The sequence below is a fragment of the Maniola jurtina genome, chromosome 23, assembly GCF_905333055.1.
Source record: "Maniola jurtina chromosome 23, ilManJurt1.1, whole genome shotgun sequence".
Lineage (NCBI taxonomy): Eukaryota > Metazoa > Arthropoda > Insecta > Lepidoptera > Nymphalidae > Maniola > Maniola jurtina.
Window position 1 is genome coordinate 4,506,849 of NC_060051.1, and position 20,548 is coordinate 4,527,396.

Genomic DNA, 20,548 nt, shown 5'->3' on the forward strand with positions numbered 1-20,548 from the left:
AACTCAGTATTCTTATAAATATGAAAATGATGAAACAGATTGAATTAAAAGTTGTACCGGCTTTGCCTATCCTACCTACTATAGCCGGTACCCAGCTCTTAGCCTAGTCATTACAACGCCAAATCGAAGCGGTAAACTACAGAACGTGACTTTTGTTTCTCACTCTGGCGCACTCTATCTGTCTCTTATCTTTGTCATCGATTAAGGGATGATGTAGCTTATTAATCTTTCGATTAGGATTAATATGAGAATAAATAAAATAAATAAAATAAAAATAAAAAAGCCTTTTATTTCTTCACAATAAAGATTATTAAATATAACTTAGAGTACTAACTAGATGAATTTAAGTAAATAATTTAAATATCTTAACTTTAGTAGGTACACTAATATTTTTATGAAGAACCCTTTTCAGGTCAAGGCCTCCTCCAGAGAACTCCATTTTGCTCTGTCTTTGGCTTTGAGCATCCAGTTTGGTCCCGCCACTTTTTTTATGTCATATGAGAATATTCAATATGAGAATATTGAACTTATAAGTTTTCTTTGAATACAAATGACAATTAATCAAAACAATTAAACAAATCAATTTTAAGACAAGTAATTACAATTTTAAAAACTTTCTTGACGAATTTTTAAAAATCCATGGAAGAATTTTGGTCACGGTGACTAATCTCCACAGGGATTAACAATCTTATTTCAATCAATTATTTATATGGCTAATGCCATAGGATCGAAGTGTCGCAAGTCGCAACCAAAACGATTATTTTAAACTACACAAATTAACAGGGCTCTCTCCGTCACTCGTTTCATACAATCGTAGTTCCAATTTCATTTGAATATTAAGCAACCAAAGTCCATGAAATTTTGCAGACATATTCTAGAAACTAATATCTGTATCTGTGGTGTTTTAGATTTTTCTAAAAATATGTAGTTTTAAAATTACAGGGGCTCAAAGATTTGTATGAAAATTTTTAAGACCGCGTAACTTTGAAACCGAATATTTTAACAGAAATCTGGAAAACCACAGACATAGATATTAGTTTCTAGAATATGTCTGCAAATTTCCTGGACTTTGGTTGCTTAATATTCAAATGAAAATGGAATTACGATTGTATGAAACGAGTGACGGAGAGAGCCCTCTTAAGCAATAGAAAATTAACTTAAAAAAAATAACAAAATGTTTGACAATTAACAATTACTCACAATTCTAATAACAAAATAACAATACCTAATGTGTTTAATTTTAGTGCAAAAATAATTTTGAGGTAAATCATTATACGTCATCATCATCATTTCGTTTTCAACCCATCACCGGCCCACTACCTAGCACGGGTATCCTTAGTATGAGAAGGGCTTACTTCATAATCCACCACGAAGGCCAAGTGTGGATCAACAAACAGGCTTCATACAACTTTGAGAACATCATGGAGTACTCTTAGGCATGCAAGTTTCCTCACGATATTTTCCCCTGGAGGTCAATACTATACATAAAGAGCAAATTAGATAGGCACCATACCCTACGCTGTACGGCCAAACCTAACCCTTTTCCCTTTTTCGAAGTTGTTAAAAAAAAAGACCCAAATAAATTCGTCGGTGCGTAATCAGTGAAATATTGCGTTTAACAAGTAATAATTTCACGCCGTTGAAAAGTAAAAATATGCGCTGATTGAATAATGTTTGTGTACGTGCATATTTCTGTTCCCCCTGATACCCAAAGCCAGAGAGATGTCACCCTACTGATTAGGAGGAGCAATCCTGTCATTTCAGCCTACGTATGCCCACTGCCAAATACAAGTTGTAACCAGAACGCTGGCAAAAATGAAGACAGGAGATAGTACAGATGATTACTGATAAGATACCTTAAGAAAAACTACGAAATATTAAAAAAAAAAACCTGTGTTTTTAAGAGTTCACAATATATTGCAAATAAAACATCTGACTGACGCTAGAGGTCAACGAACGTTCCGTAAATAGGTCACTCGAATTCAATGCCATGTCGTAGGTTGGGCATTGACCCGAGCTTTGCACGCTATTCAATACTTAATCACTAAAACTACAAGCTGAGGCAAATGGTTATTGGCATTGTAACGTTGCGTTTTTGCTAGCGTTCTGGTTACAATCTGTATAAAGGTCTTTTCCAACGAGCGCCACCACATCCGATCCTCAAATGTCCTAGGTCAACAGATACGGCTGGACTGGGCAGCTTTTGGAAAATTTTGTAAAGTCTCATTGCTTGAAGTTATGTTCAATTGAAGCGAAGTGCTATGTCGGCAGCTGCTAGAGCGCCACAAAACCGAGTTCTATGAAGACTGGAGAGTGGAGATCCTTACAAAAATACCTGTCTATAGCATCTATCGATTGAACATTGACATTAGTGCCTGCTACAGACGTCGACAGCTGCTCTAGAAAACTAACAACTCTATGCCCTAACCGGTATAAATCCGAAACTTTATCACAATGGCGGGAATTCAATAAGACGGCTATAAATTGGCGTATCAAAAGAAGATACGTCGTATATTTTTGCAAACTTGAAATACGAGCTGTGAAATTAAATCCGGGAACCAAATTCAATCGATGACAGCGTTTCGATAAGGACTTTTCGATAATTTTAAATGTGTTTTTCGACAAGGCTAAGGAAAATCTGGACTTTTTAGTTTTGACATTGGTCCAGAATGCTAAACAAATTAGGCATTGATTTCGGCAAGCGCCGGCTTATGTGTACCTAATATGATACGTTATCTCTTATTTTTACGAATTTTCGTTAAGGTAGTATGAAAACCCACAAAAGTCGGCAAGCAAGCAGCGCTGGTCACTCGCGGCAACGCCAAGTGGTAAAGACAGAAAGAAAAATCTTTCGCAAAGAGAGTTGACCGAATGTATTTAATCCAAGCTTGTGCATTATAATATCTTTATAGGTAGTCTTGTCTATTGAAAATTAAATTGACGCGCCCCACTACCGCATGTAAGTCAACAAAATTATGTAGTGGGGCGCGTCATTTCAGCTTAGACAAGCTCTAGGACTAGGTATGTATACCTATCTTCTAATCAGGATATAACAGACATTATCAATTCATTGAATGACACATGTACCTATATATTTAAAAAAACACTCAATTAAAAATTTTCCAGAGTTAATTTCCAAAATTGAAATTGTTGGAGGCGAAATGAATATTTAAAAAAGTTTATAAGGCCTTGGAGTATACAGCCGGCGGTAGTTGCGAGCGCAATGATAGTTGGCAACTCGTAATAGTTGAGGCCCAATTAGTCCAATTCCCCTCTACCGCTCCCCAGGTGCCCGTGCTGCGAGTTTACCAAAAACGCTGAACTTATATCTATATACCTACTAGAGATGGACCATTTCACAAGTAGCATGTGAAAAATCACGAAGCGAAAATCTCGCTAAGTTTAATACAGGTCCAATTAGTCCAATTCCCCTCTACCGCTCCCCAGGTGCCCGTGCTGCGAGTTTACCAAAAACGCTGAACTTATATCTATATACCTACTAGAGATGGACCATTTCACAAGTAGCATGTGAAAAATCACGAAGCGAAAATCTCGCTAAGTTTAATACAGGTCCAATTAGTCCAATTCCCCTCTACCACTCCCCAGGTGCCCGTGCTGCGAGTTTACCAAAAACGCTGAACTTATATCTATATACCTACTAGAGGTGGACCATTTCACAAGTAGCATGTGAAAAATCACGAAGCGAAAATCTCGCTAAGTTTAATACAGGTCCAATTAGTCCAATTCCCCTCTGCTGCTCCAGGTGCCCGTGCTGCGAGTTTACTACAAACGCTGAACTTATCTTATATCTATGTACCAAAGATGGACCATTTCCCAAGTACCATGTTGAAGCCTTTTCATTTCAATATTTGCAATCTTACTTAAAGTAGCCTGTGAATAATCACGAAGCGAAAATCTCACTAAGTTTGAAACTTCTTACATTTATTTTGATTCTTTAAATGCGCGCGCACGGTTAACTATCTGAGCAAAGAGAAGGCGAGCAATAATACTCGCATTACTGCGTGTTATAAAGCATCTAAATATATTTGTAGCAAAAAACCATAAATTATATTACGAAAATTCCCTTTCTGTAAAAGCCACCTATAAAATATCAGTGCTATAATTGACCTTGATCATTAGTTAAATTAATGTAGCACGCATTGTAAGTGTGAAAACCGAAAAATCATTTTCTGTGAAAAGTAGCAGTTAGTGAAATCATTGTGGTAATGATTTCACTAACTGAAAATGATTTCAAAGTAGCAATATTGCCCATCTCTCCTATTATACTGCCTACTTTCAATATCTAAAAGGAGCCTGCGCACATATTACACTCGCGAGCAAAACTATGGAACCTCCTACTTGTGATCTCCTACGAGCGGTCTTAAGAACTAAGTGACTAATAAAGATTAATGAAAATGATACAATTGTAAAGGCTAGGTATACTGTAAACTTTAAATTCATACCAAATTCATTAAAATTACACTCCAATTTCAGGAGCTGACCTAGTGTAAATGAAGGAAAAGATAAGGGAAAGTTAAGGAATTGGAAATCAGAAAAAAAAACAAGTTTTTTTTTTAATTTGGTCTTAAATAGGTATTTGATATCAATAAAACCTGTGACTAGATATGGCATAGAAATAAATAATAAAAGTTCTTTTGTATTTTGTTACTTTATATTATTTTGGCGTGTTTTTTAAGTGTATGGGTGTAATATATTAGTTTTCTGTTATTTGTTTTTTTTTTACAACAAGTTAGCCCGTGACTGTTATCTCAGCTGGTGGTAAGAGATGATGCAGTCTAATATGAAAGCGGGCTAATCTTATACCAATACCACTTTGGTCTCACTTCCTACACGGTCATAACAGTATAAAAATCATAAATCGTGTGTTATTGGCGAATATCTCCAATGACGTTCAATAAGCTTCGCTATCCACTATCCGACAGTCTTTGATGCAATATTTTATTATTGCCCATCTACCTTGGTGGATAGTAGATATACGAGTACCTCTGGATGTGCGGCGAAATTGTTGTTTGACAATTGGGATCGCCTTATATCTTTAGGACCCATGGTTAAAATAACAGAATTTAGAAAAATAATTTTTATTTCTAACCCCCGACCCAAAAAGAGGGGTGCATTATAAGTTTGACGTGTGTATCTGTGTATCTGTCTGTGGCATCGTAGCTCCTAAACGAATGAACCGATTTTAATTTAGTTTTTTTTTGAAAGGTGGCTTGATCGAGAGTGTTCTTAGCTATAATCCAAGAAAATCGGTTCAGCCGTTTGAAAGATATCAGCTCTTTTCTAGTTACTGTAACCTTCACTTGTCGGGGGTGTTATAAATTTTTAATTTACGCTTGTTTTAATTAATAGCGGATGCCCGCATCTTTCGTCTGCATTGATTTAGGTTTAACATTTACTCAATAACTTTTTAATTTTCCGTAATAATATAGCCTAGGTCACTTTCTAGGTCTTTTGCTATAGGTACCTACCTACTCGTACAAAAAATCACGTCAATCCGTTGCTTCTTCGTGACGTAATTGAAGCCTGAAGGACATACCAACAAACAAACACACTTTCGCATTTATAATATGGATGGTTAAATATAAGTAGCAAGATCCTTAGCAGTGAGAAATAATATAATTCATGATACTTCCAAGTGCAAATGCAGTTTACATATGGCTTAGGCTAGTCCTTGAGTCGGTAGGCGTACCTTTGTGTTCGAGGTGCGCCTCGGATAGTGTGTAGGGACTAGGTATGTTGGTCCCCTGACGAGGGTCCTTAGCAGGCGCCAATGCACTGGCTGTGTTGTGCGAACGTGTTCGGACCCGTACCCCAGCCACCAGACGATGGGTGGAACACCGTGGGGTTTTAGTCGGTCAGAGTCCGAAATAACCTCCGTGCCTCCCCGAACGCGGTAGTATCCATGAGAATTTCCCGACGAAAAAAAGTCTCGGTCAAAAAAAAAAGTACAAAATAAATCAAGCCTAGCTACAATTATTGCAGTGGGGGTCTATCCAACTGTGTTTGACATCTCGATTCCGATTGTCACATTACAATTGCCCCGCCCAGGTTGTTTCCGGGACGGAATGCGGTTACGAGCGGCCTCCGTCTTCTCGCGATACAGCTGGCTATTCAGTACAAGTCAATTTTTTTTATTATGTGCGACTACGTACGACACTTTGGTCGTGAACTAAACTTAACCACTGAGTTTCTTTTATGTCCAAAGTGGATTATGGACCTATGCAGTCTGGCTGACGATATTCATAAGCATGTGCAGTTCTTCTTTCTTTTATCTGAAAAGTATTATGAAATTAGTTGTACAAAATGACTGGCAACCGTTAAGCCAACAGTTATTTATAAGAGACAATAAAAACTTTTTTAATTCAGTTAAGTATAGTATAAAAATAAAAGTCCTGACTCACTGAATGACCCATTGACGTGCAGCCTAGAAACCATAAATTTTGCACAGATTTTCCTTTCCTAATTTTAGATAGGGCCAAAGCCAATTTTTTTGAACTTCTCGCGAAATAGGGTACGAAGAGTATTTAATTTTTGCCCAACAAATCAGCGGGTGGTCACTGAAATTAAATTCAAAATATTTTTATTCAATTAGACTTTTACAAGTTCTTTTGAATCTTCGAAAAAATAATAATATACTATAATAATATACTATAATAGACTATAATACATAATTGTAATTAAAACATAATATACAAGTATTTAATCGAAAGGTGTTGTTATTTATAATTACATTGCATAGAAATGTTTATCCGCTACACTTTATTTATCTTTGAAAAAGTCAAAAGTCGCGTGATGGACAGCGCGCCTCAAAACTTGCAATATTGGTCAGATAGGGCGGTTCGTTTGATGTTCGTAAGAAGCTTGAATTATGTTATTGCTAAATTAACTGGTTATTACTTATTGGGTAAGTAAATTCTAAGGACCGTAATTGGACGATCGTTTATTAGAAATTACGCATACTTAAGGAATACCTTATATTCCATAAGTATGCGTAACATGCACATTATTATTCTTAATGTCTTGAAGATTTTCAAGGAAACCCATTCACTCTAAAAAGGTCAGTCAGTCAGTTAATCAAGATTTACTTACAAATCTTAGAAACTACTTTGCACATTTTTCTGACAATCTATAGACACAGATATATTTTTATTGTACATTCAAATAAGAACCATACAGCGTCAAATACAGGTAACATTTGACGCCTGCCAATGACGTCGAAGTCTCAATGTTTTGTGGCAAATTCCATAACTGTGACCATACTATGCTTAAGAGGCATGCGCTTGGCTGCTATCACATCAAAGTAAGTAATGATGCAGCTGGAGGTTTTTTTTTAAATTTATTTGTAATAAAGCATATTTACAAGGTTTTTGCGATTGTGGTGTAAACATAAACTCGGTTGAGTTTTTCTGTACACCACCTTAGTGCCCGCTGGAAGTTGGAACGCGCTTGCCCAGAAGGTGGCTCTCACTCTTCACACTGCTTTCTTCTTTTGTATGGAAAGCGCTAGGCAGCCTATTAGGATTACTTTTCAGACAAGATTTACAAAATTGCCGAAGCCGAGGCAAATTAGAAACTTGATCAAAGATCGTTCGTCGCATAGCATCTGTAGTGTGCAAAAACCCCACAGTTTGACGTGGCTCATTTTAATGGACAGCTAACTGTAAATTTAAATCATGTTTATTGATGATTAATTTATTCCTATTATAAAAGCTTTTAGCGATCATTAATCAAATAGGGACGCGAAGAGACGGCCCTCGTTTGAAAAGTGCGTAGATCTACGCCATCGTTGTATAAAATTGAATCGATTTTGCCGCTGTCGATACTGCCGGGCTTATTGATTAAGTGATCAACTCAAATTTGTGAAAATTTCAGGACCGGATGGTTGTGTACCGACAAGTCACGTATCGCTGAGCAATTTTGCGTCCCTGTACGATGCTGCTAGAACCCGATCAAGAGTATAAGTTTAAACTGCTATATCTTCTAAGACAGGCTGCTTCCCTCTTAGACTGCATCATCACTTACCTACATGAGAGATCGTAGTCATGGGCTAACTTGACATCGAATAAGAACATCAAAAAAACAACAATTTGGGATTTATTGGGTGTTATTATACTTTTTTATGTACATTTTATATTTTATTGTCAGTTGGTTCACGTGCAGAGGGACTCGAACCTCTTGACAGATTTTATTATATAAAAGTATTCCACAAGCACTCGATGGTGCCTCCAGACAGGTTTAGTCGTCACATTAGTACTTGTGGGAAAACTGGTATAAAATGTAACTGGATTTTGAAAGTTATTTTAAATCAGTTATTTGTTTATTCCCTAATAAATTTTATAGGTAGGTATATATTTTATTTTATGCGAATTTCTGACTAAGTTTTTAACTTACCATTTAGAAAAATTTATGTTGGCGATTGATCTACTCGTAATACCTACTGGTCTATACCCTACCCATACTCCCTTAATATTGGGTACAAAATGCAAACGTACTACTCTGTCTGTTACCTTTTCACAGCATTTTGACGTTTGGTACAGCGAAAGCTTAACATCCGGGTGATGGGCATGGGCTACTGAAGAATTCCCATGAGAATTTTAAAAACCTAAATCCATGTGAATAAAGTCGCGAGCATCATCTATTTGGTACAAAGATATCTTGCACCCTAGAGACAGATATAGGATACTTTTTACCCCGGAAACTCAAAGAGTTCCCACGGGATTTTTCAAAAAACCTAAATCCAGACGGATGAAGTTGCAGGGATCGTAAATATAAGCCCACCTTTTACTTGCGTGCAAAATATCACGGCAGAGTTACAACCAATTACGTTTCATAAGAGGCTCTTTTTGAAATAAATTCATTTAATTTAACCCCTAATCATAATTAGCATCTAGATTTTCTAGATTTCTTAACGGCAACCCTAGGGAACCGTTACCCAGTAATGTACTTATCTGGCATACTTGATCTGGCGAGGGCATTAGACAGACAGAGGACGTCTAAGATTTAATGGCTTAACCTGTCTGGCCAGACACGTAAGTAAAACATGGCTGAAATTATAAATTTATCGGCTTTACTTTGTTGACCTATGACCTATTATAGGACACCTATGAATGAATGAATATGATGTTTATTACTTGGACACCAATTACAGGTCGATAATAAGTGTCAACAAGAGACTTATCCTAGGTTAGTAAATATAAATGACTACTTAAATGATGCCTGCGATTTCATATGCGTGGATTTAGGTTTTTTTTAATTTCGTGAGAATTCTTTAGTTTTCCGGGATAAAAATACCTATCGTATGTCCATCTCTAGGTTGCAAGCTACCGGGTATTGATTGTTTCCAACTAAATTTTAGAGTACTCGCATCCTCTTCCTATTAATGAAATATGAAAAGGACAAACACAGTTTGACGGTTTTAAATTTAATTTAGAGCTGTCAAACCTCGTGACCTTAGCCGCCAGTCGCGAGCATATTGTTTTTAGCTTGCACTAAAATTTAGACATAGAGTCTTTAAATGTAAAATTCATGCTCCGTCCTTTTTTAGCAATATTAAAAGGAAGAGGATGCAGATACTCTAAATTCAGTTTAGCGAACATAATCGGCTCCATCTCTCTACCTTTAAGATTTAGATTTAGGGTTCATCACTTCATCCACGTAGGTTTAGGGTTTTTTACGTTTCCCGAGGGAACTCCTTGATTTTCCGGGACAAAATAGTGTAGTGTCAGAGACCACGTTATTGGTCCTGCACCTGATCTCTCCAATCGGTCTATGAAAGTGAGGAAGTAGAAAGTACAGCTGTGTGCACACACATATTATAATATACACAATGATGTACACACTAGCGCTTGGCTGCAATCAGAACTGCAGCGGGCAAGTGATGCTGCAGCCTAAGGTGGAGCACGCTTGCCTAGAAAATGCCTAATGCCTATTCACTCTTCTAATATTCTAAATTCAAATATTTAGGTTGTAGCGTCATGATGTATTTATTTGTTACTTCAGCATATCTCCGCCTAAGTAAGGCATTTATCAAATTGATAAGCATAAACATTTACAGCGTGTTTATCCGCGATTTATCGGAAAGTCGTCCATAATTTCCACACATTATCTCACCGGTTGTACCGGCCAAGCACTGTAAGCTCATAAATATTGTAAGGTTATGCAAAACGGTAATCTATTCGGGCCCTAATATGTTTAATGGATCCGATACGGTTCTGATTAAATAACTAATTGGCAAATGGTCGTAGATATAGCAACAGGGACGTATTATTACGTTATGTTGAAATGATTTAAACTATTTTTAGGCTTCCGTACCTCAAAAGGAAAAACAGAATCCTTATAGGATCACTTTGTTGTCTGTCTGTCTGTCTGTCCGTCCGTCCGTCGTGTCTGTCAAGAAAACCTATAGGGTATACTGCGCCTGTTTCCTACGCGTTTCAGCGAGAAGCTACTTAATTATAAGTCAAATAAGGAAAACTAGAGTTTAAAAACTCCATGCTTATTTAAATTTTAATGGTCTCTATATTGAAGTATTGTTTAATGTTAAACTGTTGTTACTAAATAATATAAGCTTTCATACCAACCTACTTATTTGAAATAAATAAATTATTATTCAATACCGAAATGATAACGATAACTTACGTTTATCAGCGAACCGAGAATAATTCCTACAAATTATAATATCTCAATAAATAAACTGGGAACAACTTGTTCTGAAGCTCATAAATATTATCAAAGTTATGCAAACTGATAATCGCTCTGTGTCCTAATGTGTTTAATGGATTTGATACGGTTTCGATTGAACAGCTAGTTAGTGAATAACTTAGATAGCCGTGTAGAGTCAAAACCTGTTCTATAACTCTAATTCTAAATATCTACTATGTAACTTTAATTAATTATTGATTTGGTATATCTGGATAATATCTACTAAATTGGCCAAAGTACAATGTTCTTAACCCTAAACAAAGAGAGGCGTAGCAGGAAAATGTGAGTCGCTTCACCCTCGTGAATTTAGGTTTTTAAAAATCCTATGGGAACTCTTTTAATTTCCAGAATGAAAAACAGTTAGGAAGCCTATGTACAGGTCTCCAGGATGCAAGCCATTTCTATACTTAATTTTTCTTTAAAATCCCATGGGAACTCTTTGATTTTCCGGGATTCGTCTGCCTGTTTGTCTGCTTAGTGATTTAGACCGTAGTAGATCGGTTATAACGTCATAATGCGGTCCAGCAGTTTAAACGATATGGACGAATGTTGTATGGAATCAGGTAGAATTACGTTGCGGAAGTCTACAGTACACAAGGAAGCATATGCTTAACTTGCTATAATCTGTTGATTTTAACGGATAGTAGGTACAGAGATACACGTATAGCTAACGTCTCGGGGACGAACATAATATACTACTTTTTATCCCAGAAAACTAGAGTTCCCACGAGATTATAAAAAACCTGTACCTATGACGAAGCTGCGGGGTTTTTTTTTAAATTATATAGACTAGCGCTTGGCTGCAATCAGACCTGCTAGCAAGTGATGATGCAGCCTAAGATGGAGCGCGCTTGCCTAGAAGTTGCCTATTCACTCTTGACTTGAAGGTACCCATATTATAGGTCGAAGGGAAAACTGGCGCCGGAAGGGCGTTCTATATCCTAGCGGTTCGAATTAGGAAAGAGTATCACCTATGTTTATGATTAGGAGATTGTAGCAATGTAATAATGACAACTTTGTGCTAAAGGGGCAGATGCTTGCTTGCTCGCCACAGCGATATCGTAAATCATACAAAATATTCATAAAGCACATTCATTTCAGAGTTGCGCTTTATTTTTTTATCGGATATCGCGTGATTGAAGCAAAGGCTATAAAGGGCTATGAATTACAGTCCCGACGCATTAAGGATGTTTAAATCACGCTTTCATGTGATATACAATGTTGCGTATACAATTATATGCCAATTTGATTTAAAATGACTGTTTGGTTCGGTTATAGGCGGTTATACAAGTGGAAATATTAAGTGCAAACACGATTACCGTATTGAAAACAACTTTATACAAGTATAAATTCAAAATTTGCAAACCCCCGACACAAAACTCTCTAAAAAGTAAATAACTTTCAAACGGCTGAACCAATTTTCTTGGATTGTAGCTAAGAACACTCTCGATCAAACCACCTTTCAAACAAAAAAAAAACTAAATTAAAATCGGTCCATTCGTTTAGGAGCTACGATGCCACAGACAGATACACAGATACACAGACACACAGATACACACGTCAAACTTATAACACCCCTCTTTTTGGGTCGGGGGTTAAAAATACTGTTAAAATCGATACCTAGATAGTATCTACCAGTTAGCTAGGTTACCTAGTAATCCAAAACTCACCTATATTGAAATTGGTGTTATTCAATAAATACTAACCTATTACAATAAAATAGATTTAAAAAAAAACATTTAAATATGTTTAGAATTGATAATTTTTGAAGTCATTGTATTCATTACTCGTTATATAATTAGGTACCTAGTTAGCGAAACAGTTTTGCGAAGGAAAGCGTCGAAGAATTAATTACAATAAATACATTTTATATTAAGTACTTTTATTTCAGAGGTATTACAGCGATTCTCCTAAATACAATAACATTATTATATGTACTTATATACCTACTTGACAATCTGAGTATACAAATCCATACCAATATTATAAATGCGAAAGTGTGTCTGTCTGTCTGTCTGTCTGCTACGTTTTCACGGCCCAACCGCTGAACCGATTTTAATGAAATTTGCTACAGACTTGGAATACATCCCGGGGAAGGACATAGGCTACTTTTTATCCCGGAAAATCAAAGAGTTCCCACGGGATTTAAAAAAATCGAAATCCACGCGGGCGAAGCCGCGGGCATCCCCTAGTTATGTATAATTCGCGACAGGTCGACATGGCAATCGGTGTGAGGACCCCTCGTCTCAGACCCCGATTAACATGTCGATCAGTCGCGAGTATTTATCTATCATTTCTTAATTCCATATTATTACTAGGTATTAGTTACCAATTAAGTAGGTATCATATTTTTTGCAATTGCAACCTAAGGCTGAGATCTATAGAGCGTACTTGACTTTGCTCAGAAAAAGACACTGTTAAAACGAGACAGCGTTATACCGCTGGCATAAATCTGTCTCGTTTTAACTGAAACTTAAGTCTAAGCAAAGTCAAAGTGCGCTCTATAGATTTCAACCTTAATGTTGCAAAGTCAGACCAATCAAAGTGCAAAATAAATAAATAGTAATTCCTAGCTTCTGAAGTATGTACCTACATACTAGGAAAAAACTATGTCAATCGATCAACCAGCCTGTTTGCCTCCTCTGCTGAACCTTCCTTCACCTTCCTTCCTTTCTTCCCTTCCCCTGAGACCTTCGGGGGGGGAAACGTCACTACACACTGTTCTCCACCAACCTCATCCACATTCTTAAGGTCGTCAGTCCAGCGGGCTGGAGCCTTGGAGGTCACCCCACACTGCTCTTGCTGGTACGCGGTCTTCACTCCAAAACACGTCTGCCCCAGCGGCCATCGATACAGCGAGAGAAATTTAGCTTCCCTCTGCCACTTCAGGTTTCTAATTCGTTTAGTCGCACTTTGGTTCTCTTACCGATTTCCTCGTTACAGATTTTGTCCCTCAGAGAGACACCCAACATACTCAACCCGCTCCATAGATAAATAAGCGACTATGAACTTGTGGACGAAGCCAAATGTCATTGTCCACGTTTCAGGCTTCATACGTCATCACAGGTAGGATGACGTCTTTAGGCTATGATACATCGACGAATTGAAGTCTTGACGCAAACTGTGTAGAATAAGAAAATTGATTAAAAACGTATTGCAAGAAAGTAAGTGAAATGAAGACTTAAATCTTCTATTCGGCGAACAGGGTTTTGCTCCCGGGCACGCACCTATAACTTTTCGAAGGCATTTTAAAAGCAATTAAGTATCACTAGGAAAATATCGTGCGGAAACCTGCATGCCATGAGAGTTCTTCATATTAATGTTGTCAAAAGTGTGTGAAGTCTGCCAATCAGCTACATTTGGCCAGCGTGGTAGACTATGGCCTAACCCCTCTCATGATATAACCACTATAGGCTATCACAGCTTACCAGCAATACGCGTAACTGCAATTACATTTTACAAGGCATGATATTATCTATTATAAATCAAATCTTTGAAAAGAGCAACCGCCGAGTTTATTGCTGGCTCTTCTCGGTAGGAATGGCATTACGGACCAGTACATGCATTTGACGATTCAAAAGTACTAGATGTAAAAGTATAATTGAATTAAAAATATATTTTTTTAGTGAAAAGTTGTCAATACCAGTAACGAAGCTGTTAAACTCCTGTGATGATTAGAAAATTTACAGCTAGCATACAATATAGCGAAATGATTAAATTAGAAGCCGACGACTATTATTAAATCTATATAAGGCGAGTCGGGAATCTAATCTGACATTGCCCTAATACGGAGGCCGCGACGGCGATTCTAAGGCGGTCCGGACGCAAATGGACTTCTAATGTCGTACGATTTTGATGCTGTTTCGAGCTGTTGATAGGGCTACTTAGATACAGGATGTTCTGGAATACACATAAAGATAACTATTAGTTAATGAATGAAAAATTCCTGACTTACGCACTGACTGCGTGTGAGGTTGCGACAGCGATTCTATGGCGATCCGACACAGATGATCTTCTAGTGTCTTACGATTTTGATGGTGTTTCGAGCTGTTGATAGGGCTACTTAGATACAGAATGTTCTGAAATAACACATAAAGATAACTATTACTTAATGAAACATAAAAAGTCCTGACTTACGCACTGACTGCGTGTGAGGTTGCGACAGCGATTCTATGGCGATCCGACACAGATGATCTTCTAGTGTCTTACGATTTTGATGCTGTTTCAAGCTGTTGATAGGGCTACTTAGATACAGAATGTTCTGAAATAACACATAAAGATAACTATTACTTAATGAAACATAAAAAGTCCTGACTTACGCACTGACTGCGTGTGAGGTTGCGACAGCGATTCTATGGCGATCCGACACAGATGATCTTCTAGTGTCTTACGATTTTGATGGTGTTTCGAGCTGTTGATAGGGCTACTTAGATACAGAATGTTCTGAAATAACACATAAAGATAACTATTACTTAATGAAACATAAAAAGTCCTGACTTACGCACTGACTGCGTGTGAGGTTGCGACAGCGATTCTATGGCGATCCGACACAGATGATCTTCTAGTGTCTTACGATTTTGATGGTGTTTCGAGCTGTTGATAGGGCTACTTAGATACAGAATGTTCTGAAATAACACATAAAGATAACTATTACTTAATGAATACATAAAAAGTCCTGACTCACGTACTGACTGCGTGTGAGGCTGCGACAGCGATTCTATGGCGATCCGACACAGATGATCTTCTAGTGTCTTACGATTTTGATGGTGTTTCGAGCTGTTGATAGGGCTACTAGATACAGGATGTTCTGAAATAACACATAAAGATAACTATTACTTAATGAATACATAAAAAGTCCTGACTTAAGCACTGACTGCGTGTGAGGCTGCGACAGCGATTCTATGGCGATCCGACACAGATGATCTTCTAGTGTCTTAGGATTTTGATGCTGTTTCAAGCTGTTGATAGGGCTACTAGATACAGGCTGTTCTGAAATGACATAAAAAGAATAAAGATTTAACTATATATAATGTATACTACTTATCAATAAGTACATATAAAATAATTTAATTTGATTTTTAATTTAATATTTGGTTTTGTTTCTGTCAACGTTCTACACCAAGTACCAAAATTTTAGATTTGTAACTCATTTTGTCCACGAGCTAGAGACCTGGGACATGGGGACGGACAGACAGATGGTAGGTACTACGTAGGTAACCTAATCTAGGTAAGGTAGATGACCTAGGTAGGTCACGACTCGAAAAAAAGGCCGACGGGGTCTGAAGCATTCATTTATTTTGACACCTAAGCTTTGCTGTCAATTTTCGACAGTCAGGACGTTGTCAGGACTAATAATATTATAGATAGAAATGAGTGACGCCATTGCCAGACGTATCGTCCAATGGACACTATAAATCCATACATAATATTATTAATGCCATAGTGTTTGTCTGTCTGTCTGCTAGCTTTTCACGGACCAACAGCTCAACCCATTTTGATGATATATCGTACAGAGTTTACATCCTGGGGCCCTCCCCAAAGCATAGGCTACTTTTTATCCCGGAAAATCAAATAAGTCCCATGGGATTTTTTTTAAAACAAAACCCACGCGGACGAAGTCGCGGGAATCATCTAGTTTCATGTAATTAATGTTGATGCTGCTTCAAGACGCTTAATATATATTTTAAAATAAGAAGTTTAGTTTGGAAGAATGATGGTTAAGTATTTGTTCAAACTTTGGTCCATCATCCTTCCATTTTCCCCAGACAATGGCCAATTAAACAGTTAATTCGACTTTTACGAAGCCCTTTCTTGCTTATTATCGCCATAATCGAATGAAAATGATCGGTTTTTTGACACCCTGTATATAAATAAGGTGAACGTCCCTCTCAATAAGGCATACAATGCAAGAGATAAGTCGCGCTATCATTGGTATTCTAATAAAGAATTTTGGATCGTGATCGCGTTTCATTTACGATTCTGTGTGATTTCACTGCGATTCCGAATGGTAACGTTACTGTGAGAATGCTAATAACGTTGTCATAATATATCAATTTAAGTGCCGTGTATAATCAGGAGAGTAATGGAAAGAAAGATAAGTTAAATCCACAAAATATGATACTCAGTATATTGAAGAATAAAGAAAAAACCGGCCAAGTGCGAGTCAGACTCGCGCACCGAGGGTTCCGTACTCGGGTCATTTTTCCGACATTGAGCACGATAAATCAAAAACTATCACACTTCACACTAATATTATAAAGGCGAAAGTTTGTATGTGTGTGTGTGTGTGTGTGTGTGTGTGTGTGTGTGTGTGTGTGTGTGTGTGTGTGTGTGTATGTTTGTTACTCCTTCACGCAAAAACTACTGGACGGATTTGGTTGAAATTTAGAATGGAGATAGATAATATCCTGGATTAGCACATAGGCTACTTTTTATCCCGGAAAATCAAAGAGTTCCCACGGGATATCAAAAAACCTGATTCCACGCGGGCGAAGTCGCGGGCATCGGCTAGTTACGCATAAAAATAAATAAAAATCTGTTTTAGAATGAATCTGCCTTATGATACCCCACTTGGTATAATTATTATCTTACTTTGAAAATTGAAAGACATTTAAATTTTTTTTAATGATGTAATCACAAATTCATAGTTTTCCGATTTATTCCTTTACTTGTGCTATAAGACCTACCTGACTGCCAAATTTCATGATTCTAGGTCAACGGGAAGTACCCTATAGGTTTCTTGACAGACAGACAGACAGACCGTATAAGGGTTCCGTTTTTCCTTTCGAGGTACGGCACCCTAAAAATGGGGAATTAAACACTCCATAAAAACATGAAAACTTGAACGGGATAGACAAAGGACCTCAACCTTAAAAAACAGCTGCCTTCCTGATGCAATACCGGGAAGCCGTAAGCAGAGATATCGGAGAACGGAAGAGTATTAAGTACGTAGTAGTAGTAGAAGACGTAGGTCACTGCACAACACCTTCAGTAGGGCAGGTATACCAGGGCACGGTAACCATGAAGATATGGTACGGTACCAAGAATAAAGTGTATTCTAATAAAAACTGCAGTTAACTAATACACTATGGACCAATTCTTAGGTAAAAGTACCTACATGTAGGTATAGGTTAAGAAGGGTCTTCTTCTTCTTCCAGCCCTTATCCCATGCTACGTGGGGTCGGCACAACATGTCTTCCTCTTCCACTCTCTTCTGTCATCCATCAACTTATCATCTACCCCTTTTATACGCATATCCTCTTTCACGCAATCCATCCACCTTTTCTTTGGTCGTCCTCTTCTCTTTTCTCCATCCACATGCATATTTAACATTCTTCTAGTGATATGACTCTCTTCCCTCCGCATTACATGCCCATACCATGCCAGCCTATTACTCCTCATTTTTTCTACCACTGGTGCTACTTTTAAACTTCCCCTTATATATTCATTCCTTATCATATCCATTCTTGTCACAGCACACATCCATCTCAACATTCGCATTTCGGTCGCATGTACTCGTCTTTCATCCTTCCCTTTTACCGCCCAACATTCTGAACCATACAATGTGACAGGTCTAACGACAGTTTTGTAAATTTTCCCCTTAAGTTTAAGGGGCATTTTCGGGTCGCATATAACACCTGAGACCTGTCGCCATTTCATCCATCCCGCATTCATTCTATTGTTCACGTCTCGATCAATGCTACCGTCACTTTGGAAGAGCGAACCGAGGTACCGGAAATTGGAGCAGACAGGTAGAGTTACGCCATCCAAAGAGATATCAGAGAAACTGGAGGGGCCACCGAAGTCACAGAACAGATGTTCTGTCTTCGTTCGGCTGATCCTCAGGCCAACACTCTCCAATTTCTCTTGCCATCTACGCAGTCTGCTCTGGACGTCGGCCGCATCTTCTCCGACAAGCACAATGTCGTCGGCAAACAGCATGCACCAGGGCGCTTGTTCCTGTATGTTTGACGTCAGAGAATCCATTACCAGGACAAACAAATGAGGACTTAAAGCCGATCCCTGATGCAAGCCTACTTCCACATTGAACTTGTCCGTAACGCCAGCTTCTGATCTGACCCTTGTACTCGCTCGTCTATACATCGCTTTCACAAGCCTCACATACTTCTCAGGCAATCTCTTCACTTTCATAGCCCACCACAAAACTTCGCGAGGAACTCTGTCATATGCCTTTTCAAGGTCGATAAATACCATGTGCAGGTTTCTATGTGCATTCTTGTATTTCTCGCAGAAGGGTAAAGATTAATAATACAAGTGTAAATTAAAAATTTATAACACCCCCGACAAGTGAAGGTTAAAGTAACTAGAAAAGAGCTGATAACTTTCAAACGGCTGAACCGATTTTCTTGGATTATAGCTAAGAACACTCTCGATCAAGCAACCTTTCAAACAAAAAAAAACTAAATTAAAATCGGTTCATTAGTTTAGGAGCTACGATGCCACAGACAGATACACAGATACACACGTCAAACTTATAACACCCCTCTTTTTGGGTCGGGGGTTAATAAGTAATAGCCATTATTAGCTTAACTCGCAGGCTAGATTGTAATATTAGTAGAGTAGCAATACTTTACGATTAAAAAACTCTTATTTCATTTAACAAATCGGTGTACTATATCCCGTATATTATGTAAAGCGTTAAGCGTACCACCTTTGACCCAGGGACCTTTGATTTACGCTTGCATGGTGTCGCTGTTTAAACGTGGTGTAATGGTTAAACCGTGTAACATCTTACACCGTGTGCGGGTAACATTTAATTAATTGCATAGATTTCTCCTTCATTTAGTAATTTATTTGAAATCGAATTCAAAGGTAACGCAACTTTCATTAGTCAAACGATTAAAGATAGACTTTGAACTACGCGACTGCGACAAGCGAAAGCGTCACGCGACAATTGTGACTTTCGAGGTGACATCTGCGCACTGTGGATTGGCAGACTTCACACACCTTTGAGAACACTATGGAGAACACTCCATAATGTTATCAAGAAGAGATGTTTTCCTTCACCGTTATAGCAAGTGCTATTTAATTACTTAAATCGCACATAGTACTTAACTCCGAAAACTTAGAGGTGCGTGCCCGGGATCGAACACCCGATATCCGATTAGGAGGCGGATTTCATAAAGCAACCGCTGAATGCTTGCAGGTTCTTCTCGGTAGGAAAAGCATTCTGAACCAGTGGCATGGCAGAGTGAGTCTGTCTGTCTGTCTGTCCGTCAGTCCGTCCGTCCGTCCGTCTGTCTGCCTGTCTTTTTTCAACGTTTTATATATCAATAAACCTAGATAATGACACGACAAATCGATATAACACTTAGTTTTGAGCGCACAATATCAAATAATGTAGTAATCACCGTTGTTTATACGAAGAAAGCACCGGCATGAGTCACCTACTCACGATAATAAAATAGACCACGATCCAAAAAGCAGATTTCGCTAAGAGTTGGCAAAAAACTGCCGGATGAAAAGAAAAGTATCTAGCTCGCAATTTTAATTTAGAACATGAGTAAATCCGGAAACTCTGGATAAGATTTTTTCACGTAATGGAGGTCAAATAGAGTATAGAATATTCAATAAAACCTTATGAAAAAAATGGTTCCAGCCCAAATTGAATACCAACAATTTTTCGGTCGGATTATCCGATTTTCCGTCTTATTTCCGCGGAAATAAATTGCAGAATTCGTTTAGGGGTGCTCCGTTCTTGGCTCGGTTGCTCTCTGGCCGCCGACAAACACGTTTGAGAGACGACGGCGTTTTCATCCAAAACGAGAAAATGATGGTATGTTTCCCATCAACCTCACGATTATAT

General features: G+C 38.0%; 1 protein-coding gene and 1 long non-coding RNA gene across 2 annotated transcripts; one reads left to right on the forward strand and one right to left on the reverse strand.

Annotated features, from left to right (window-relative positions):
- The first annotated feature begins 391 nt into the window (after positions 1-391).
- Positions 392-10,373, forward strand: LOC123877354. Its single transcript, XR_006798568.1, has 3 exons — positions 392-492; positions 6,344-6,349; positions 10,361-10,373. It is a non-coding gene; the product is annotated as an uncharacterized LOC123877354 (long non-coding RNA).
- A 2,956-nt stretch (positions 10,374-13,329) lies between these two features.
- On the reverse strand, positions 13,330-18,938 carry LOC123877308. The gene is made up of 7 exons (XM_045923927.1): positions 17,962-18,938; positions 15,479-15,529; positions 15,228-15,347; positions 15,046-15,165; positions 14,864-14,983; positions 14,686-14,801; positions 13,330-13,615 (listed from the first exon to the last, which is right to left on the reverse strand). Exons 1-7 carry the CDS (start codon positions 18,934-18,936, stop codon positions 13,330-13,332), a joined length of 1,788 nt encoding a protein of 595 aa, XP_045779883.1. The 5' UTR covers positions 18,937-18,938.
- Between the last annotated feature and the right edge of the window lie 1,610 nt (positions 18,939-20,548).